The 21,424-nt window shown below is 54.2% G+C and overlaps 3 protein-coding genes across 3 annotated transcripts in view; all 3 read left to right on the forward strand.

Moving 5' to 3' along the window:
* Positions 1–21,424, forward strand: part of LOC126009287 (surfeit locus protein 1) — a 161,258-nt gene that overhangs the window by 84,909 nt on the left and 54,925 nt on the right. The gene's annotated exons all lie outside the window — the stretch shown is intronic.
* FAM163B (family with sequence similarity 163 member B) overlaps positions 1–21,424 on the forward strand; it is a 174,463-nt gene that overhangs the window by 55,533 nt on the left and 97,506 nt on the right. The gene's annotated exons all lie outside the window — the stretch shown is intronic.
* On the forward strand, positions 15,442–20,907 carry SLC2A6 (solute carrier family 2 member 6). The gene is made up of 10 exons (XM_049773663.1): positions 15,442–15,591; positions 16,226–16,388; positions 17,063–17,269; positions 17,694–17,793; positions 18,035–18,246; positions 18,421–18,573; positions 18,793–18,901; positions 19,005–19,169; positions 19,295–19,440; positions 20,526–20,907. The coding sequence occupies exons 1-10, from the start codon at positions 15,500–15,502 to the stop codon at positions 20,679–20,681; spliced, it is 1,503 nt and encodes a 500-aa protein (XP_049629620.1). The 5' UTR covers positions 15,442–15,499; the 3' UTR covers positions 20,682–20,907.

Raw genomic sequence — 21,424 nt, forward strand, 5'->3', positions numbered from 1 at the left:
ACCAAGTGTGCATGCCCCCTTCACCCGGACACCAGACAACTCCATGGTGTCCGTCTGTCCTAGTACCCTCTATGCTAAGTTTCATGTGGCCGACGGGTTCTCTGTGTATTTGTTTTGCATGGAGGTGGTGGCTCTTCCATGATCCAGCTGTGTGGGTGTCTGTCCCTCACCCTCCCATGCTTTCTGTCACTTCCCCTGAAAGGACCCTCCTGAACTCTTCTCTGTCCTCTTCCAAAGCTGGGGCCCCCCTTGCATCTGCAGACACCCCATCTCATCTTCTCGCACATCTTGCTGACTGCCACACAGTGTGTCTGCTGTCAGAGATTCTGAGGCAGCGACAAAGGCAGATAAAGAGGCAAATCTTGGGCTGGAGAGGTGGTCCTGGGCACTTGTTTGTTTGTATCTGACCCTGATTTGGTCCCTGGAACCACACAGGGGCCCCAAGTATTGCCCAGAGTGACCCCTGAGAGCAGAGTGAGCCTGAACACCACAGAGTGTAATCCCACAGAAAGGGAACAAGAAAAGGGATGCTCAGGCCTGCCCTATAACTTGTTCAGAGGTTTGGGATAAGTTGGGGGCAGGGTTCAGGCTCCAGGATTGTGGGGATCATGGAGGTCATAGGTTCTGGAGAATAGACCCTCCATATTTCCCAGCTTTGGGCCCACCTGCTAGGCAGTGCCCAGTCTGTCCAAGCTTTTACTGGACACAGGCAGAGCCCTCTGGAAGTTTGGGGGCTGGACTGAGCTCTGGCTTCTGCACCTTCATCCCCCAGAATACAATTCACTTCTGTGGGCTGAGGCCATCCCCTGGCAGCGAAAATATACTGAGGCCATGCAGGGTTTCTGGCCCAGCTGCTAGACAGCAGCAAACACAGAGGATGGTGCTGGTGTTCTGGGGGCAAATCAGAAGATTGGGCAGGGAGCCAGCCACAGCTACACACACTGGGGTTCAGAGCTTGGATTCTAGGTCCCTATTTGGGAGCTCTGCTATTCCCCTGGTAGGGTGGTGCCAGAGACAGAACCATTCATCCACTCACCCACTCATCCACTCACTCAGTCACTCACTCTTTCACTCATCCACTCACTCACTCACTCTTGTATACTCATCACTCTTTACTGCACTCATTCATTCACTCATTTGTCCATTCACTCACCAGCTCATTCATTCATTCATGTATTACTCACTCGCTCACCTATTCATTCATTCATGCATTCACAAGTTTGTTCTCTCATTTATTCACTCAGTCATTTGTTATTCACTCACTCATTCACTCTGTCACTCATTCATTTATTTGCTTATTAACCTACTCATGTATCCACTCATGTGTGTGTTCATTCATTTCTTCACTCTCCCCGATTCATTCCTTCACTCATTTATGCATTCATTCATTCACTTGCTCATTCATTCATTTGCTCACTCATTTATTGACTTTTTCATTTACTTACTCATGTTTGCATTCATTCATTCATTCATTCACTCACACATTCACTGATTCTCTCATTCATTCATTCATTCATTCAGCCAGTCAGTCAATCAGTCAGGCACCTATTCATTCACTCTCTAATTCATTCTTTGCATCCTCCCTATGAGGGTCCCAGGGCCACCCTCACACTCCGGTACTATGCCAGGGTATCATGCCTGAGATCCCCTCCTCCAGAAACAGCACTCGGGGTAGAGGGTGTGTGGAGCCATCTCAGAGGGCACTGTGCCCACTCGCTATGCAGGCTGACAACCATGTTGGGCCTTCTCCAAAAGTGACACCCAAGGCTTGGGAGTTGGGTGTAGCCTGCCTGATCTTGGAGCTGAGCCAGTGTCTGAGCAGCACCTTGATTTCTGAGCTGCACCCTGATTTCTGAGCTATGCTGAGATGTCAGCAAGAACTGTGGGAGCTGCCTCTGGAGTTGGACCCCCCAAGGGCTCAAGTGAGGGGCTCCAAGCTGTTGCCTTAATAGCCCCCCACCACAACTGAGCCTGAGCTAGCAGCAGAGACGAGACTGTGACCCTAAGCTCTGACCTCTGGCCATGGCCCACACCTGTGTCTGGAGCAGCCTGGGGCAGACACTTTCCAGACCGTGTTTGGGGAACAGCTGGGCACAGCTGTGTCCTGGGGAGGCGGCCCAGAACGCAGGGTCAGGAGCTGCTGCCGGCAGCCAGGCGGGACAGCGTGTCCTGGGGGCCGCATACTGGGGGTGCTGGCGCACACCCCGGGGCCCCCCGCCAGAGGAATGTACATCTCTGGAGAAGCCTAAAGCCAGGTTCCTGGGAGAAGGAGATGCTGGGAGTGGAGAACTGCAGCTTCTGGGGCCCAGCCAGGACTGCTTCCCCCAACCCCACAACATAGGGTGGGACTCGAGGTCACTGAGAGCTGCTGGTCACTGCCTGGACATGGGACCCAGACCAAACCCACACATGTGCCTGCTACCACCTTGGTTTCCTGCAGGCCTCATATAAGCTCTCAGAGCTCAGTCTGCAGCGTAAATGGAGCTTGGGACAGGCTTCAGGGGGCTGGTGGGAAACTGGGACTCAGGAAAGTAGGTCCTAAGAGTATATGTATATGTTTTTGTGTGTTTGTATGCACAAATTCTCAGAGTATGCCATGTGTAAGTATGTGCTCCATGCTGCCTTGTACATATGTATTCAGGCATGTCTTGTTATGTTCTTGTGTTTGTGTGTGTCATGTGTTGGTGTGTATAGATGTATACCAGCGGGGCCGGAGAGATAGCATGGAGGTAAGGTGTTTGCCTTTCATGCAGGAGGTCATTGGTTCGAATCCCGGCGTCCCATATGGTCCCCCGTGCCTGCCAGGAGCAATTTCTGAGCCTGGAGCCAGGAATAACCCCTGAGCACTGCCGGGTGTGACCCAAAAACCACAAAAAAAAAAAAAAAAAAAAAAAAAAAAGATGTATACCAGCACATGTGTTGATCATAGCATGTGCTACCATTTGCATGTGTTTGGTGTGTACTGGTGCATGTGCATGGATTGGTGTGTTTTTTGCCTTGTGTTTTATGCTGGAGTATGTTGTGTGTTACTAGGTATATGTATTGGTGTGTATTATCATATGCGTTGGTACATGTCTTGTTGGGGTCATATGCTGGTATCAAGTTTTGGTGTGTGTGTTGAGTTTTTGGTGTACTTTGGATGTCAAGTGCGCCATGTGTTGGTTTTTGTATACACACATGTTGTGGGGTCTACACTTCCTAGGTCCTGGACACCTCCATCTGTCCTGAGTCTCAGGTCCCCACCAGCCCCCATAAGGCTGTCCCAGGGTGGGCCAGGGTGGGCATATTGAGCTCTGGGAGCTTCCACTGCTGCTGTACACAGGGTCCAAATGTGGGGCCCACAGTCTGAGACCCCATCACCGAGAGCCATCTCATGAGGTTCCCTACAGCTATGAAAAGGTCAGAGGTCGGGCCCGGAGAGATAGCACAGCGGTGTTTGCCTTGCAAGCAGCCGATCCAGGACCAAAGGTGGTTGGTTCGAATCCTGGTGTCCCATATGGTCCCCCGTGCCTGCCAGGAGCAATTTCTGAGCAGACAGCCAGGAGTGGCCAGGAGCCTGGCAGGGGTGTGGGCCCCCCATAGCCTCCCAAAGCTCCCCACAACCTCTACAGACTTCCACAGCCCCCACAGTTCCCTCAAGCCCTCCACAGCCCCCACAGCCCCCAGAGCCTCCCACAGCTTCCTGCAGCGCCCACAGCCCTCATAACCCCCAAAATCCTAAAGCTTCCTCCAGCCCCAGTTTAGGGTGGTTAGAAGTTCTCTATCCCTAGCAGGGAATAGAAATAGGGTAAAGGACTGCACCCCTGTCTGTGCCCCACACCCCAGGCAGCTGGACTTTTAGGAGTTTTGGTTACTGAGGAGGGAGACACCCAACCACAGGCTGCACCCCGAGTCCCAGAGCCCCAGGAGGCCTGGGGCAGTTAAGGACTGACCCACTTCATGAGCAGACAGAATGATCGAGCCACAGGGGTTCTGCCCAAGCCCCACAACTGTGGGGAGCCTGTGAGCACTGGCTGGTGGGGGCCCCTCTCCGGGCCTGAGCAGGGACTCTATGGGGAGATGGAGAGACAGGAGTCCCCGGGGAGTCACTCAGCTCCAATGATTACATATGCGTACACTCTCAAATACATGCATCTACTCATACAGGTGTGCATATACATGCATGGGTGTGCATGTATGTCATCATAGCACAGGTGCCTTCACATGCTCATATACCAATTCACAAGGTCACATGTGGGCGCACGCATGAATCATGTGCCCTTATGTGTATGTTTGTGTGTACATGTGTGTGCATATGTCCGTGTACTCGCAGCTCTAAGCATAGGCCACAACAGCCCCCACTGTGTGCGTCGCTGTGTGTGACCAGGTCCTGGGAGCCGCAGACACACGGGTCTGCAGTGCTCTCCCCAGAGAGACCTGGAAAGAGGCTCAGGCCATTCCTCAGAGAGGAGCTGGCTCGCTGCCCCGTGTATTTACTGAAGCTACCAGGATGCAGGGGTGGGGGCCACAGACCACAGGGCCCACCCAGGGGCAGGGGCTGGGGTGAACCCAGGAGTAGGGTGGAGGCACAGGGAGGGTTGGGCAGGCTGCAGAGGCATCTGGGATTCCAGAACACCCCCACCCCGCACCCCTCCCGCCCCACCCACCAGCAGCCAGCCGGGGAAAGGAAGCTGTGAATGTTCCAGACAGAGAGAAGGAGGCACTGACCCCAGAGCCAGTAGCCGCCTCCCTCTAGCTGCTCCTGGGTCAGCGGCCCAGACGATCTGTCCGCTGCCTGGCCTGGCCCTTCGCAGCTGCTTCACGCGTTGTCTGGGTCGCCCCACGCCCATTCCCTGTGGGGAATAGACACCACCACTCGAAGATGGAGGCCCTGAAGCTGTGCACTCCAAAACACGGGATGGTGAGAGGCGGCCCTGAGCATAGACCAAGGAACACCTGGAGGGTGGGAGGGCGTGGTCATGGGTGCACTAGAGTCACCATATGTGACACAGACGTGGCACATGTGAGAGACAGACATGGCCCTGCCCACCTGAGAAGCCAAAATAAGCTGGGTTTGGGGGATCCTAGCTCCTCCCCCAGTCTTGGAAGAGGCATAGTTTTGCCTGAGCCCTTGGGAGCTTCTGGAACTGAGCCTGCCCTAGGCTCACAGGATGTGTCAGGCCCTCCTACCCATGAGCACTGCAGTATTGGGGGGCTGAGTTTTCACAACAACCCACAACCGCTTTGGTGGCTGGAAGTCCCAGTTGCAGCCCCCAGGGGACTGGGCCTAACCCTTGCAGCTGGGGGTTCTCAAGGCATCAACTAGCTGACTCCAAGTTCATACTTCCCAACCTCTTCTCCCCACACCTGCAAGTGAGCACACAGCCACCTGAGTTCCTGGTCCAGCAGCCCCGGAACACTGGGTGCTGACGCTGAGAGAACAGAGAGGTCCCCACTCTCCATCTGCCTGGGGGGCCACTCATCTGTCTTCTGCCCACACAGGCTCTGCCACCACCTCATGGATCGCCAATGGTCTACAGTACACGTACATACAAGCACACACAGGCACACAAAGCATGCATGGACCGGACAGACTCATGCACACATACATGTGTATGCACCAATTCTTGTACACATGTATTGTCTATGCACATGTCTCTATATATAACATACCTCCATGTATAGGCACATACATCAGCATGCATGTATATAAACATATGTCTACATGTGAGCACATGCATAAATGTTTATATGCATGCTCACTTGGGTACATGCACCACACACCCAGTCCCACACAGTCAGATATGCCCGCCTTTGCACATACATGCACACCCATGGCTCCATGTGTGCTCACAGGATAGTGAACTCCATGCAGCTTCCAAGCAGGCAGACCCTTTACTGCCTCTGGTCTCAGGCAGCCCTGCACCTCCAGGAGACGGGGCCTCCAGTATGGTGGGTTTGGGATACACCTCTGAGCCTAAAGCATCTCTTCCCATTAGGGGCCCTTTCCTTGCAGACCAGACCCCAGGAAGGGTACTGTTTCAGTACTGGCCACTTTGAAGGGCTTTTCTGTGGCACCTCCTGGGACCTCCCAGAATCTGGAGATAAGCCTCTCTCTTGGGTGGGAACTAAGGATTTTACTCTGGTGGCCCAATGAGGGTGGGGAGCCCTGAGGCCCCTCCCCACAGCAGATCTCAATGAAGGTTCGGAGGGTCAAGAGACCAACTCATGGGACACATGGTCTGCAAAGTGTCATGTGCTCACCCCCAGCTTCTAGTCCTCCTCCAGTGCCAGTGAGCTGCAGTCATTCCCCCTACACACACACCCACACACACACACACCTCGGTGTCATCCAGGTTCAGAACTGAGTCCCCAGGAATGGGAAGAACTTGACCCTGGGGACACTGCCCTGGAACCAGACATGGGAAGACACTGTCTGGGTGCCTAGACAGCAGCTGACAGCCCCTGGATTCCTGGGCCCCTTGTCTCCCGGCATAGCTCCAGCATCCAGTCAGGGTTCCTCAGGAGCCTGGGCACCCCTGGCAGGTCCAGCCAACTTTGGAGGCTCTGGAGGTGCTAGCCTAGGATAGACCTCGATTCGATTCCCCCGCTTTCCATATGGTCCCCCAAACCAGGAGCGATTTCTGAGCACAGAGCCAGGAGTAACCCCTGAGCGTCACCAGGTGAGCCCCCCCCTCAAAAAAAAAAGAGGTTGCAGCAAAACTGACCCCCACATTGAAGCCCTCCTCCTGCTCCCTGATGTCTGGTGAGTTGAGACAAGTGTAGGGAGAAGAGCTAAGGGGCTCAGGTTGGGGATACTCTATGGGAACCCAACTCCATCCTCTCCCCTGAGCCTCACTCCCCGGGACCTGCCGAGCAGACAGAGCAGTTCTGAATATGGCCACTGGGTGACGGACAAGAAGAGCACATCCCATTCCAAGGGACAAGGGGGAGGGCTTCTTACAAGATTGTTCCAGGGGTCCCTGGAACAAGGGTGTCTGCTTCCAGGCAGCACTCCTTACAATGCCCATCCTGACTAAGGAAACTCAGGCAGGTCCTGAACAGAGAAGAACTTGGTCCAACACCCCCTGTCCAACAAACCCGGACGCTGTGCATCTCTTCCCAACCTGCTTCGATTCATCCCACAGATATCCAGGGGTCCCTGGCTTTATTCACAGCCCCCAGGACAGTCATCTGCAGCCCTCAGGAAAGCAGCAGGAAGCTCCAGCAGCAGAACTGAGTGGGGGCCCTAGAACATCCCTGGGCTCCTGCCCTGCAGGGGTGTGGTCCAGGGCACCTCCAGGATGTGTCCAGAGTGGCACAGCTTCAGAGTGTGGTCAGGATTCCCTCCTCATCCTCAGGGCACCCCCAATCCCAGCCAGGAACCAGGTCAGCAGCAGCTGCTTGGGTGACATCTGGCCCACAACAGCCAGCTGGAGAGGAGGAGGAAGAGCAGGACCAGGGCCATGGCCAGGGTAATGGAGAGAACAAGGTCCGAGTCCTGGGCTGCCGGATTAGCAGCCCCATGCCAGGGGTGGGGCACAGCCGGGGCACCCAACAGCTGAGTTCCTGAGAGTTTCTCCTCTGGGGGACCAGGCCGGCCCATGGGCAGAGAAGAGGGTGAGGGAAGGGCCCACCCGCCCTCTTGGTGGCTGTGTCTCCCCCTCCCACTGAAGAGGGTCCAGACTCGGGATCAGGAATGAGGGGCTGGAGGTGCCCCAGAGCCGCTGTTTTCTCCCTGTAAATGGGGTTGACAGACCATAAGCTGGCACCTGTCCTGTTTGTGCCCCACCCTCTCTGGTCTTCCCCTTTGGGGTGATGGTCTAGAAAGGCTGTTTAGCTCCACCACTCCCTTGGTCACCTCTGCCCCAGTGCCAGGCATCTGGAATGCAGTTTGGCCAGCTCTGGGCACGTGAAAGCAAGCAGACTGGTCCAGAGGGTATGAAGCCGAGGCTGCCAATCTTCTGACCCCACCAGCACCTCACCACCTGCTCTGAGCAAGACAAGGCTCAGGTACAACATGGCTGGGATGTAGCCAGCTGTTGCAGGCCAAGGCAGAAGGCAGTGAATTCCAAGTCTGTACAGTAGGCTGCACCCCAATCCACCAACTCTACCTCTGCCCTGGACAGCTGGCACATGGCCGCTGTTAGGCTCCAGGAGTTGGGGTCTCCATCAGGCCCCTCCGATCCTGGCATTCTATAGACTACCTTTAGTCTGGGGGTCCACGTCCTCAGCAGGGTCCCAGACAGGTGCAGGCGGTAAAAGCTTCAGCAGTTCCTCAGAACTCACCCCCTCCTGCCTGACGCCTCCCTTGGGTGGGGTTGGGCAGATGGGCGGGGCATAGGGTCCCAAATGCAGCCAAGCAGCTCTGCCACCTAGGAGAAGCAGCTCTCCAGAACCAGAAGGCTCAAGTCCCCACCTAGACAGGAGCAAGAGGAGCCCAGACTGGAGGATCTGGAGGAACCCAAGACATGGTCAATGGACAGGTAAGGGGAGCAGGATCCCAATTCCTCACAGTCATCTCAGAGGTTCACAAAGAGGACCAAGGAGCTGAAGGAAAATGTCCCTTAGAAAAGAGTATGAGAGGAGGCCAGATTGATAGCATAGCGGTAGGGCATTTGCCTTGCACACGGCCAACCCTGGATCGACTCCAGTTCAATTCCCGGCATCCCATATGGCCCTCTGAGTCTGCCAAGAGCAACTTCTGAGCACAGAGCCAGGAGTAACCCCTAAGTGCTACTGGGTGTGGCCCCCCCAAATAAAAGAAAAGAAATAAAAGAGAATGAGGGGAAGAAATATAGGACAAAGAAAGGGGCACTTATTCTGTACATGACCAGCTCAGGTTTGATCCACAGCATTCCATATGATCTCCTGAGCCTGCCAGGAGCATAGAGTTATGCCTGAGCGCTGCTGGGTGTGGCCCAAAAACAAAAAGAAAAGAACAGAGGGGCCAGAGCAATAGCACAGTAGTAGGACATTTGCTTTGCACACAGCCAATTTAGGAAGGATGATGGTTCAAATCTCGATATCCCATATGGTCCCTCGAGCCTGCCAGGAGCGATTTCTGAGTAGAGCCAGGAGTAACCCATGAGTGCTGCCAGGTGTGACAATTGAAAGAGAGAGAGAGGAAAGAAAGAAAGAAAGAAAGAAAGAAAGAAAGAAAGAAAGAAAGAAAGAAAGAAAGAAAGAAAGAAAGAAAGAAAGAAAGAAAGAAAGAAAGAAAGAAAGAAAGAAAGAAAGAAGGAAGGAAGGAAGGAAGGAAGGAGGAAGGAAGGAAGGAAGGAAGGAAGGAAGGAAGGAAGGAAGGAAAGGAGAAGGAAGGAAGGAAAGGAAAGGAAAGGAAAGAAAGAGAAGAAAGAAAGAAAGAAAGAAAGAAAGAAAGAAAGAAAGAAAGAAAGAAAGAAAGAAAGAAAGAAGAAAGAAAGAAAGAAAGAAAGAAAGAAAGAATGAAAGAGGGAAGGAAGGAAGAGAAGGAAGGAAGGAAGGAGAAGGAAGGAAAGAAAGAAAGAAAGAAAGAAAGAAAGAAAGAAAGAAAGAAAGAAAGAAAGAAAGAAAGAAAGAAAGAAAGAAAGAAAGAAAGAAAGAAAGAAAGAAAGAAAGAAAGAGGAAGAAGGAAGGAAGAAAGGAAGGAAGGAAGGAAAGACAATTCCCTTCTCCTTGCAAAGGTGCATGTGGTGGTCTGATATGAATATTCGCCCAGGGAGACCCTCAGAGACACCTCAGAGACCTGCAGATGCACCAGAAATTCCAACTACTTCTTCAGCCTCACACTGAAACATGCCACCTCCACCAGGGGAACAACGCACACAAACATGTACTTCCCTACGTCCACCACACGGTGGCACTGCAGAGTGTGCTGCACATGAGCATGCACCTTCCAACTTCCAACACACGAGGGCGCTGCACCCAAGCCTGCGCCTCCTACCTCCTCTCTCCACCACGAGGGTGCTGTATACAAAGCTGTGTCTTTCTACCTTCACCATCCAGGGGATTGCACCGAGACTGATTGCTTCTTCATGCCTCCACATTGTGGGGGCGCTACCCACAATCTGGCAACATGGTTTGCACCTCCCCACTTCTACCACATGCTGGCACTGGGATGCCATGTGCCAGCTGCATACACGAAGTGCCAGGAGCAGAGCAAAGCACTAAAACAGGACAGCTGTAACAGAGTCAGGCTAAAGGTCATTACTATTCTAGACGGTTCTCTTCTTCAGGATAGCATTCGAGAACTCAGTGCCCGGAGGTGACTGGCAGGGGCATAAAAGAACCTTCTAGAAGAACAGAATATTCTCATATTGCTGGGTGGTGCACTGGTTTCTTCACCGGCACTCAATCTGTACATTTAAAATAGTTTAGTTTTTTAATCTATTTAATGTAAATTATAATTCTATAAAGCAGATTTTTGTGTATGTGGTGGGTGGCATTGTACCCAGGGCCTCATAATGCAAGACAACAGTTTTTTCACCAAGCTACTTTTCTTGTCCAGAAAGCTGGTTGGGGAGAGAGAGAGAGAGAGAGAGAGAGAGAGAGAGAGAGAGAGAGAGAGAGAGAGAGAGAGAGAGAGAGAGAGAGAGAGAGAGAGAGAGAGAGAGACAGAGAAAGACAGAGACAGAGACAGAGACAGAGAGAGACAGAGACAGAGACAGAGACAGAGACAGAGAAAGGAGAGGGGGGGAGAGAGAGGGAGAGAGAGGGAGAGAGAGACAGACAGAGCCAGAGACAGCGAAAGGAGAGGGAGGGAGAGAGAGAGGGAGGGAGAGAGTTGAGAGTTGGTTGATTGATTTATGCTTTTGCTTTTGTTTTTGCTTTATGGAGCCACAACTGTTACTTAATGTTTTGAAATCATTCCTGACCATGCTGGGGGTGGAGGTTATATGGGATTTCCAGAATTGAGCCAGATCAGCTGTGTGCAATGCAAGCTCCCATGTCCTACCCATTGTTCTATTGTTCCTTGCTCATAAAGTTGTTTTTTTTTTTTAATTGCTGTTGCTTAGGGATTTTTTTTTATTTGAAGAAAAACATTCAGGGCCAAAGAGATAACCTAGTGGCTAGTGGATGGAGCACGTACCTTGTATGTGATCAATCTAGGATCTAGGTGCAATCTCGGGCACCTCTTACCTTCCAAGCATTGCCTAAATGCAGAGGCAGGAGTAAGCCCTGAGCATTGCTGAGTGTATCCCCACACACACCCCCTGCCAGGAAAAAATTCATAGGGTGACTGAGGGGATAGAGAAGCATCAGAAGCAAAAGGCTGAGTCTACTCCTCTGCAGTTCATGGGCAGGACATTGTGTACACCAATATCCAAAGAGGCATCGACCCTGTGTCTTGGGGGGATGGCATCCAGGAAGGGCTGAGGACACCCTGCATGAATGAGAGTTTGTTTCCTGAACTGGCAGTGAGTAAGGGGTGCACACAGGCTTGTCCACCAATCAGCAGGTTTAAGAGGTGCTCTCTCTCTCTCTCTCCCAGGATCCTGCTGTGGGAGTCAGCCCTGAGCACTGCCACTTCTGGGAATGGCTGAGGGTGAAGGGGAGCTCTAAAATTAGTATTATTGATGGAACCAGGGCCTACTACTACTGACCCATATCTGCAAGAGCCACAAGAATGCAGGGAAGCAGCACAATGGTTAGAGTTCATATCTCACGTTCAACCCCCAGCCCAAAATGGTCCCCTGAGCATCTTTGGTGCAACCCAAGAGAACCCCAGCATTGGTGGGGTGACCCTGCTAACCCCTGGCACTGCTGCTCAGTTGGATGAGACTTGTTGATTGGGCCCCAGACTCCTCATCATCATCACTTGGAGCACACACACACACACACACACACCAAAGAAAATAAATCATGAGCAGCTATTTTACATTAGTGGGTAAGAATCATTTATCAGAAAAGGTATCCCAGATGCTATAGCACTTGCCGTGCATCTGGTCAATGAGAATTTGATCCCCAGCACCCCATATAATCACCAGAGCACTGCCAGGAGTGATGCCTGAGCACAGAGCCAAGTGTGACCCTGAGCACCTCAAGGCGTGGCCCCAAAACAAAACAAAATGACTGTTTATTGGATATCACTGGGAGTGCCCTGGGAACAAAATGTTTGTGGTTTGGTTTTGTTTTTGCTGGGTTTTTGTTTGTTTTGTTTTGGGCTCCATCCAACAGCACTCAAAGTTTATTTTTGGCTCTGAGGTTAGAAATTACTCCTTGTGGGGGCCGGAGAGATAGCATGGAGGTAAGGCGTTTGCCTTTCATGAAGAAGGATGGTGGTTTGAATCCCAGCATCCCATATGGTCCCCCGTGCCTGCCAGAGGCGATTTCTGAGCATAGAGCCAGGAGTAACCCCTGAGCACTGCCGGGTGTGACCCCCCCCAAAAAAAAGAAATTACTCCTTGTAGGCTCAGGGGACCTTATGGAATGCCAGTTATAGAACCCAGATCTAGGACCAGCGAGGTGGCACTAGAGGTAAGGTGTCTGCCTTGCAAGCGCTAGCCAAGGAAGGACCGAGGTTCGATCCCCCGGTGTCCCATATGGTCCCCCCAAGCTAGGGGCAATTTCTGAGCGCTTAGCCAGGAGTAACCCCTGAGCGTCAAACGGGTGTGGCCCCCTGTAGAATTAATTAATTTGGGTCTTAGGGTACACCACAGCCCCCCCCCAAAAAAAAGAACCCAGATCCGCCACTTGCAAGGCAAACACTGTACCCACTCTCTCTACCCATTCTGTCCCGAGAATATTTGACATAGACTTGGAAGGCCCAGAATCTTTGAGTGCTGAGCACAAGGTCACATGCAGGATCCTGATTGTGATTTTCCAGCCCTGCTGTGTGCTCCAGCTCTGAGCACCAAGCCAAGAGAAGCCCCTGAACATGGCCTAGTGTTACCCAATTGCCACCCCCAAACATGCTGTGCCCACTTATACCTCCAAGAAAAATGGAAAGAACTGATGGAGGTAATCCAATGCAGGAGGATGATTACTTGCCTACAGTTATATTTGATTAAAAAAAAAGTTTCACTACTTTAATAGCAAAAGTTTAGAAATAGCCCAGACGGGGGCCGGGCGGTGGCGCTGAAGGTAAGGTGCCTGCCTTGCCTGCGCTAGCCTTGGAGGGACCGCAGTTCGATCCCCCGGTGTCCCATATGGTCCCCCAAGCCAGGAGCAACTTCTGAGCACATAGCCAGGAGTAACCCCTGAGCGTTATGGGGTGTGGCCCAAAAACCCAAAAAAAAAAAAAAAAAGAAATAGCCCAGACAGAGTAGTTAAAAATGATGAGTTTGGTTGGGGCCAGAATAGTAGCATAGTGGTTAGGACACTTGCTTTGCACACTGTCAACTTCAGGATCTATCATTACTGGTATCCCATCTAGTCCACCAGCACCCCCAGGAGTGATTCCTGGGTGCAGCTCAGCAAGAAGCAACCAGAGTGCATCACTGGGTGTGGCCAGGTCGTCTGGCTGAAGTCAGCAAAATCCAGTTCTGAAATGAGCTTGCTCCTTTTGAGGGAATTTCCCACTTCTGCTTTTTTTGTTTTAAAAATGTGGTCACCAGGGGACCAGAGAGATAGCTCAGTGGTAGGGTGTTTGCCTTGCAGGCAGCCAATCCAGGACTGGCCTGGTTTGATTCCTGGCATCCCATAAGGTCCCCAGAGCCTGCCAGGAGCATACATACATACACACACACACACACACACACACACACACACACACACACACACACACACACCCCGTATTTTCCGGCGTATAAGACAACTTTTGAAACAAACAAAAAAAAAGTCAACCGAAAATCGGGGGTCGTCTTATATGCCGAGTATATCCCGAAAAATGTTTCAATATGCCACTAAATGAAACAAAAAAATCAGGCCTCAGAGTTTCCAAATCTCTTTCTTGGGGGCTCCCAAACAGTACTCAGGAGATCTGGGGGCCACTTCTGGCAAAACCAGCTAACCTTGTTGGTGGTTCAGTGCTAGAGTCCGAGGATGGGGTGTTGTTTGGTTCATGTAGTGGGGGAGATTAACTGACGCCACCAGGGAATTGCCAGAAAAGGTGCCTATGATAAGGGACCAATCACTTAGGCTGCTCGGACCGCTTCTCTAACTCAGCCAATCCAAGAAGGCTTTTCACGCATGCAAATTAGACAATGTTCTGGACCCGAATCTACACTGTCAAAAGCCTGCTCAGATTGGCCAGAGTCAGAGAGGAAGTCTATTACAGTAGAACCTTTGAACCTTTGCTTGTTGTGATTGGCTTACTGTGGCACATACAGTTGCAGCACAGGAACGTTCTGATACAGCGAATATAGGCCTAAACCTGTTTTAACTGCAAAATTAGGGGGTCGTCTTATACGCCCAGTCGTCTTATATGCCAGAAAATACGGTGTGTGTGTGTGTGTGTGTGTGTGTGTGTGTGTGTGTGTATATATATATATATATATACACACACACACACACATATATATGTTGTTGGAGAAATAGCATAGTGGGTAAGGCATTTTGCCTTACATGTGGCCATCCCGAGTTCAATCCTCCGCACCTCATGTGGTCCCCCAAGTCTGCCAGGAGTGATTTCTGAGCACAGAGCCAGGAGTAACCCCTGGGCACCGCCGGGTGTGTCCCAAAAACTAAAAAGACAAAATGGGAAAATAAGAAATATATAGTCATCTAGGTGTTTAACAAGCCTGGTCTTTCTGCAATCTGAAAAGCAGAGCTGAGGAGCCAGAGCAAAAGCACAGCGGTAGAGCATATTCCTTGTATAAAGCCAACTCAGGTTCAATTCCCGGCATCCTGTAGAGTCCCCTGAGCACTGCCAGGAGGGAGCCCTGAGCTCAGAGCCAGGAGTACCCTCTGAGTACTGCTGGATGTGGCCCACAAACAAAAAAGCAAAAGAAAAAAATGCAGGGCTGGGCCCTGACAACAGCTTCTCCTACCCAGCTAACTGCTAGCCTTCACTCGTAGTGCCCCAGCGCGATGCCCAAGCCTAGGAGAGAGAGCGTGGGGACCAGCCCCGAGCTGGCGCGTTGTGTTACCTGGTCCAGTGGCCTGACGACGCGCAGCTGGGCTGGGACCCCGGCCTGGACCTCCCTACCTGCAGGTGTGAGGCCCAGCCCGCCATACCCAGCACCTGTGCCCGCCTGCATCCTGACTCCTCGGGGCATCCCGCATCCGCTCCCCCAAACGCTCTGATCCAGGCCCACACGGCCACCGGGCCTGCAACCAGCCCCCGCGCCTCCCAGACCCGCAAGGTGCATCCCGCACCCGGCATGGTCCAGCATCCTTTCCCCGGAAGCCGCATCCTGTATCCTTTGCCCGGGAGCAGCATCCCGCCCGGAGCCCCGCCCACATCCCGGATCCACGCCGCCCCATTGGTCCGCTCCCTCTGCAGCTCCGCCTCGCAGCCAATCGCGGCCGGAGGCGGCGCTGCCTTCCCAGGCCCCTGCCGGCGCTGAGCGGCCGACGCCCTGGACTGTCTATCTATCGCTCTCACGCCCGGTTCCCGGAAAACCTGCACCCCGTGGAGCCCCAGGAGAGTCGGGCCATGCAGGAGCCGCTGCTGCGGGCCGACGGCCCGGACTATGACACCTTCTCTGAGAATTCGCCCTCGTCCCCGGGAGAGAGGACGCAGAATGGGTGAGTACTACTGCACTTGGGGACAACTCGGGTTTGGGGGAGGACTGACCCCTCCAGGGCCATTCAGTGGTCCCCCAGCCTCGGGCAGACTAGTCCCGCTCCCAGGCCCCACTCCCAGAGGCCGTGGCCCAGCACTGGCAGGGAACCAGAGAAGTCAAGAGGTTCCCTTAAGATCACACAGCGGGGGCCCGGAGAGAGAGCACAGCGGCGTTTGCTTTGCAAGCAGCCGATCCAGGACCAAAGGTGGTTGGTTCGAATCCCGGTGTCCCATATGGTCCCCCGTGCCTGCCAGGAGCTATTTCTGAGCAGACAGTCAGGAGTAACCCCTGAGCACCGCCGGGTGTGGCAAAAAAAAAAAAAAAAAAAGATCACACAGCGGCCTGGCTGGCAAAGTTGGAAATAGAAGGGAGGAGTCATATCTGGGAAATAAACAGATCTCAAGTTGGACCCCATGGGAGCCCCCCGGGAACACCCCGGGACCCTTTCTCAAACGCGGGGCATCGGGCCTCAGGGAGCTGTGTCTGCGGGGCTGGTTCAAGAACTGACCTGAATCCATAGCCCCTGTACTCAGGACCGTCAGTGGCGCCCTCTGTGCAGTGCTTCGGGGCTGCCACTCTGCCTTCTTGTCTGCCAGGACCCCGCACAACAGGAGGCTGGTCCTGGCCGTCTTTGCTGCTGTGCTGGGCAACTTCACTTTTGGCTACGCCCTGGTCTATACGTCCCCTGTCATTCCGGCCCTGGAGATCTCAGCAGACCCAGCCTTGCGGCTCAACACGCTACAGGCTTCCTGGTTTGGGGTAAGGGCCATGGTCTGAGCAGGGCAGACTCTGGGACCCCTCAAGGGCACCTGCCCCCCCACTGTGCTTGGGGTGCAGGAGCCAGTTAATTATTAATAGTTAATAGAGGAAGTGAGAGATAAAGTGGGAAGAAACGGATGCCTAGTTCATGCCCCTGGTTCCTGGCAGCCCTGCCCAAAACAGCACAGATGCAACCCAGTGCACAGACAGGGGTGCAGGACCCTGGTATGGCAGAGCGGCAGACCCGTGGCCACATCACCTACCCACATGTCGAGTCTTCTGGGCCTCAGAGCTCACTGGGCTGTGCATGGCAGTCATGCATTCATTACCGCCCATTCCAAGCTCCCAGCTCAGGACTTGGTGGGCCCCTGTGGCCCCTGGCCCATCCCTCCCAAAACAGAGCTCCCTGCAGGGGCTGCACCACCAAGGCTGGGCCACATGCTGTTTGGTTGCCCCTGGGAACAGGAGACTCCCTACCTACTGAACATGGCCTAGGGATGGGACAGAGAGGCCAGGTTGGCTGCAAGAAGGCTGCTGCACACCTGACAGGGTGTCTGAGGTCCTAACAGGGTTCTGAACCCCTGATGAGGTGTCTGAGGCTCTGACATGGTTTCTGAGTCGGTTCTGAGGCCCCAATGCAGGTTCTGAACCCGACCTGTGCCCAAACTCTGCAGGCCATCTTCACCCTTGGTGCGGCTGCGGGTGGCCTCAGCGCGATGGTTCTCAACGACTTCCTGGGCCGCAAACTTAGCATCATGTTCTCGGCAGTGCCCTCGGCCACCGGCTACATCCTTATGGCGAGTGCACAAGGCCGCGTAATGCTCCTGTTGGGACGCATGCTCACAGGCTTCGCAGGGGGCCTCACTGCTGCCTGCATCCCTGTAAGGCCGGGACCACCTGTCCTCGGGGGACCCTGTGGATTACGGGAGGACTCAAGAACATGCCTGTGCTTAGCCTGTCACTGCCAGGAAGGCGCCTTACTTCTCGGAAATGTTGGGGGCCCTTCATCCCACATACCCCTCCCTTGCTCACCACCTCCCAAACTTCCCATCACATCACCTTCCGTGTTTGCTCAATCCCACTGAGTCCCAATGAGCAGCAGGGAAAGGGAAGTTCCTACTGCACCCGCTATCCCACACCCCACCCCGCCCTATTTGCACAGTGGGAAGTAGGCCAGTCCCAGGGGACTGGGGGTGTTGCAATAAGGGAGCCTAGCACCACGCAGGCACTCTGCCCCCTCCCTGAGGCTCTACCATCCTGCCCTGTCCCGATCCAGAACAGGACACCCATGGGCCTATCTTGCAGGTATATGTGTCTGAGATCGCGCCCCCTGGTGTCCGTGGGGCTCTAGGGGCCACGCCTCAGCTCATGGCTGTATTCGGATCCTTGTCACTCTATGGCTTGGGTGAGTAGCTCAGCTGCCCCAAGAAGCTGCCTGAGGCTGCAGGCCACCTGGCAGACATGGTGCCCCGAGCTGCAGTCACCCCCACGTGCCAGGCTCTGACTAGCTGGTATGGTTTTGGGGCTGCAGCATTGAGGGGCAGTCTGGAGTCCCCCAAAGTCCCCGAGTGTCAATACGGAGCAGAAGGGGGAAGGGCTTCAGTGTCCAGCCCTGAATCCACCTCCATGGGCTTCTCATTCCACAGGCCTCCTGCTGCCGTGGCGCTGGCTGGCAGTGGCAGGCGAAGGCCCAGTGCTGCTCATGGTCCTGCTGCTCAGTGTCATGCCCAACTCCCCGCGCTTTCTGCTGACTCGGGGCCGGGATGAGGAGGCGCTGCGTGCCCTGAGCTGGCTAAGGGGAGCCCAGGCCGACGTGAGCTCCGAGTTCCAGCAGATCCAAGACAACGTGCAGAGACAGGTGGGGAGAAGTCCCCCCTGCCTGCCCACACTCCCCCATACCAGCAAGGCCCTGCCCTGTGGAGGGGATCCTGTGCAGGGGATCCACTCTGGCCTACACACACACTGGGGTGACTCCCTTCGAGGCTGTTTCTGAGGGATGGCACAGCCCCCTGAGCAGTGGCCTGATCTGCAGAGCAGCCCCCTCTCGTGGGCCGAGGTGCGGGACCCCCAGGTGTGCCGGCCCATCGCCATTGCAGTCCTGATGCGACTTCTGCAGCAGCTGACGGGCGTAACGCCCCTTCTGGTCTACCTGCAGCCCATCTTCGAGAACATGAACGTGCTGCTGGTGAGCACTGGGCAAGCCAGTGTGTCCCCAAGAACCCAGAAGTGCCCAGAGAGGGGGGTGTAGGGCCGCGTCATTTCCCCCCAGAAACGGCTTCCTCCATGGCTCAGCACTCAGAGATGAGATGAGATTTGCAGATTGAGGGGACAGCTCTGGAGGGAGTGGTGTGGAGGCGGGGGATAGACATGGCTGATGGGTGCCTGCGCCCTTTTCTGTCTGCAGGCCCCTAAGAATGATGCAGCCATCGTGGGGGCTGTGCGGCTCTTCTCTGTGCTGGTTGCCGCCCTCACCCTGGACTTCGCTGGCCGCAAGTCACTACTGTTTGTGTCTGGTGAGTTTCTGCCTCCTCCTCTACCACCTGGACCTGGCGCTCTCTGCAGTGGAGCAACTGGCTCAAAGGATGCTGGGCCCCTGGGGTCACCCTCTGTTCACAGCAACCATCATGTTTGCTGCCAACCTGACCTTGGGCCTCTACGTTCACTTCAACCCCAGGCAGCTGAGCCCCAACAGCACTGTGGGCCTTGAGACCGAGTCACTGGGGGCCTCCTCCAGTGCCCTCAGCCTGGTGCCATTGCTGGCTGCCATGTTCTTCATCATGGGTAGGTGCATAGCCAGGAGAGGGAATGGGGGGGGGGGAACAACCGGGGCTGAGGGACAAGGACTGTCTGGGGCCGAGAGCACAGGTGGGCTGTTTGGAGCCCAGCCTGTCCCCTCCTCTTTGCAGGCTACGCAATGGGCTGGGGGCCCATCACCTGGCTCCTCATGTCAGAGATCCTACCCCTGCGGGCTCGTGGCACGGCATCAGGACTATGTGTACTTGTCAGCTGGCTCACGGCCTTTGCACTCACCATGGCCTTCGAGTGGGTAATGGTGAGTGCCGGGCCCCTCTGATACAAGCTCCCACACACACACACACAGATGCCCACAGGTTATTGTGGCACCAGCAGACTGTTCTAGAAGCCAGGTGGGCTCTGCACCAGGCAGAACCTAGCAGGGACTCTGCCTGTTTGATGACTATCTCCAGAAACAACCACCATGGGAGCCTGGCCATCCATCCACACAGTCACCCACTGCAATGTGCACCTGCCATCAGATATGTGTCAGACACGTGCAGATATACATACACCCGCACGTATGTATGGACACTCACATAAGCAATTCATTTGCAGCCACATGCACACATGCAGATGAGCACACATGCAAACACATATGCACATTCCTAAAGGCTGTGATCACAGAAGGCATGTACACAATCTGTGCATATATGGACATGTACACATGTATGTGTGTACCTAGGAAAGTGCGTGCACATGCAGATATCTGTGCATGTATGCTCACAAAGACCCAAGCATGCACACACATGCATGTGGGTATATGCAGACATGTGTGTTCCCCACATGGACACATGTGCATACCCAGAACAAGTGTGTGCTCAGACACACTCTTTACACACATGCTCAGACATGTGTGAACAGGCAGGTGTGACCAGGTAGGTATAGACACATGCATAAGCAGCAGACACACGTGAGGATGTACTCAGAGTATATACCTGTACTCAGGCATGTGCCATATTATACTCCTGTACAGACAAGCACACAGACATGAAGATATGTGCCTACATATAGACCAGACATGCAGATACATGCTCATGTGTGGATCATGCACCCACCCCACCTGGTGTGAGCCCCAGCTGACCCTGGGACCAACCAGAATCTAGTCCTAAACTTTGGTGTGTGCCAGAGAGGCCCCAGCACACTGGGCAGGGTGGGGCAGGGGCAGCAGGCAGATGGGATGCTGGCTATGGGCGAGCAGGAAGATAGCAGAGCCCAGATGTAGGCGCCCATTGAAGGGTGAGCGGGTGGAATCTCGAGGCCCAGGTCAGCTAATGCAGACAGGGGAACCCCAGGAGAAGGCAAAGAGTCCCTGGAGGGTGACAGGCCTTCCCACTCCCCCAGAGAAACTTGAGCCTGCAAGTGCCCTTCTTCTTCTTTGCTGCCATCTGCTTGGTCAACCTGGTATTCACGGGCTGCTGTGTGCCCGAGACCAGGGGCCGGACTCTGGAGCAGATTGAGTCCTTCTTCCGGACTGGGCGCCGCTCCTTCCTGCAGTAGGGGAGGCTGAGCCTGCACCTCCAGGGTAGCAGAAACCGCCTGATGCTGGGGATAGCACTGCCCTCACCTCATGAAGCAGGTGCCATATAGGTGTGGCCCTGCCCAGTATTACCCACATCCAGGCCAGACTCTGCCCTGGACTCCTGTCCCTATAAACTATTGTCACTCGATTTGTAAAATAAAGAACTGGGCTGTGGCCTGGAGGCCGGAGCACCAGGAGAGGAAAGGGGATTTGCCTTCTGTGTGGTGGACTCAAATTCAATCCCTGGCTCTCCATATTGTCCCCCCAAGTACCGCTAGGAGTGACCCCTGACTATATAGTCAGGAGTCAACCCTGAGTACTGCCTGGGGTGGCCCCAATGAATAAAGAACCAGGTTGTGGGGTCTGATCAGGTTGGGGAGATTCCAGTGCTCAGCCCAGGTGTCCAAGGTCTATGACTTTTGTGGACAGGTACTGTCCCAGGGAAAGGGGATGGCGCAAGTAGGGTGAGCCAGGTGGGGGTTCACACCCTGCAACCATTTCTCCAGAGATGCCACTATGGGGGGGGGGGACAGTGGGTGAGGAGGAAAAGCGGGTGTGAGCAGAAAGAAGGCTGAGGCAGGGCAGGTGTCCACGCAGCCTCTGAGCTTTATTTCCGGGAACACAGGAAGCACCGCCCAGTAGAAACAGACATGGGCCACAGTGTCAGCACCCACCTGCCCGGCAGGCCACAGGAAAGGACAAGAGGGAGACGAGAGGAGTC

This window comes from Suncus etruscus, chromosome 5 (genome assembly GCF_024139225.1).
Source record: "Suncus etruscus isolate mSunEtr1 chromosome 5, mSunEtr1.pri.cur, whole genome shotgun sequence".
Lineage (NCBI taxonomy): Eukaryota > Metazoa > Chordata > Mammalia > Eulipotyphla > Soricidae > Suncus > Suncus etruscus.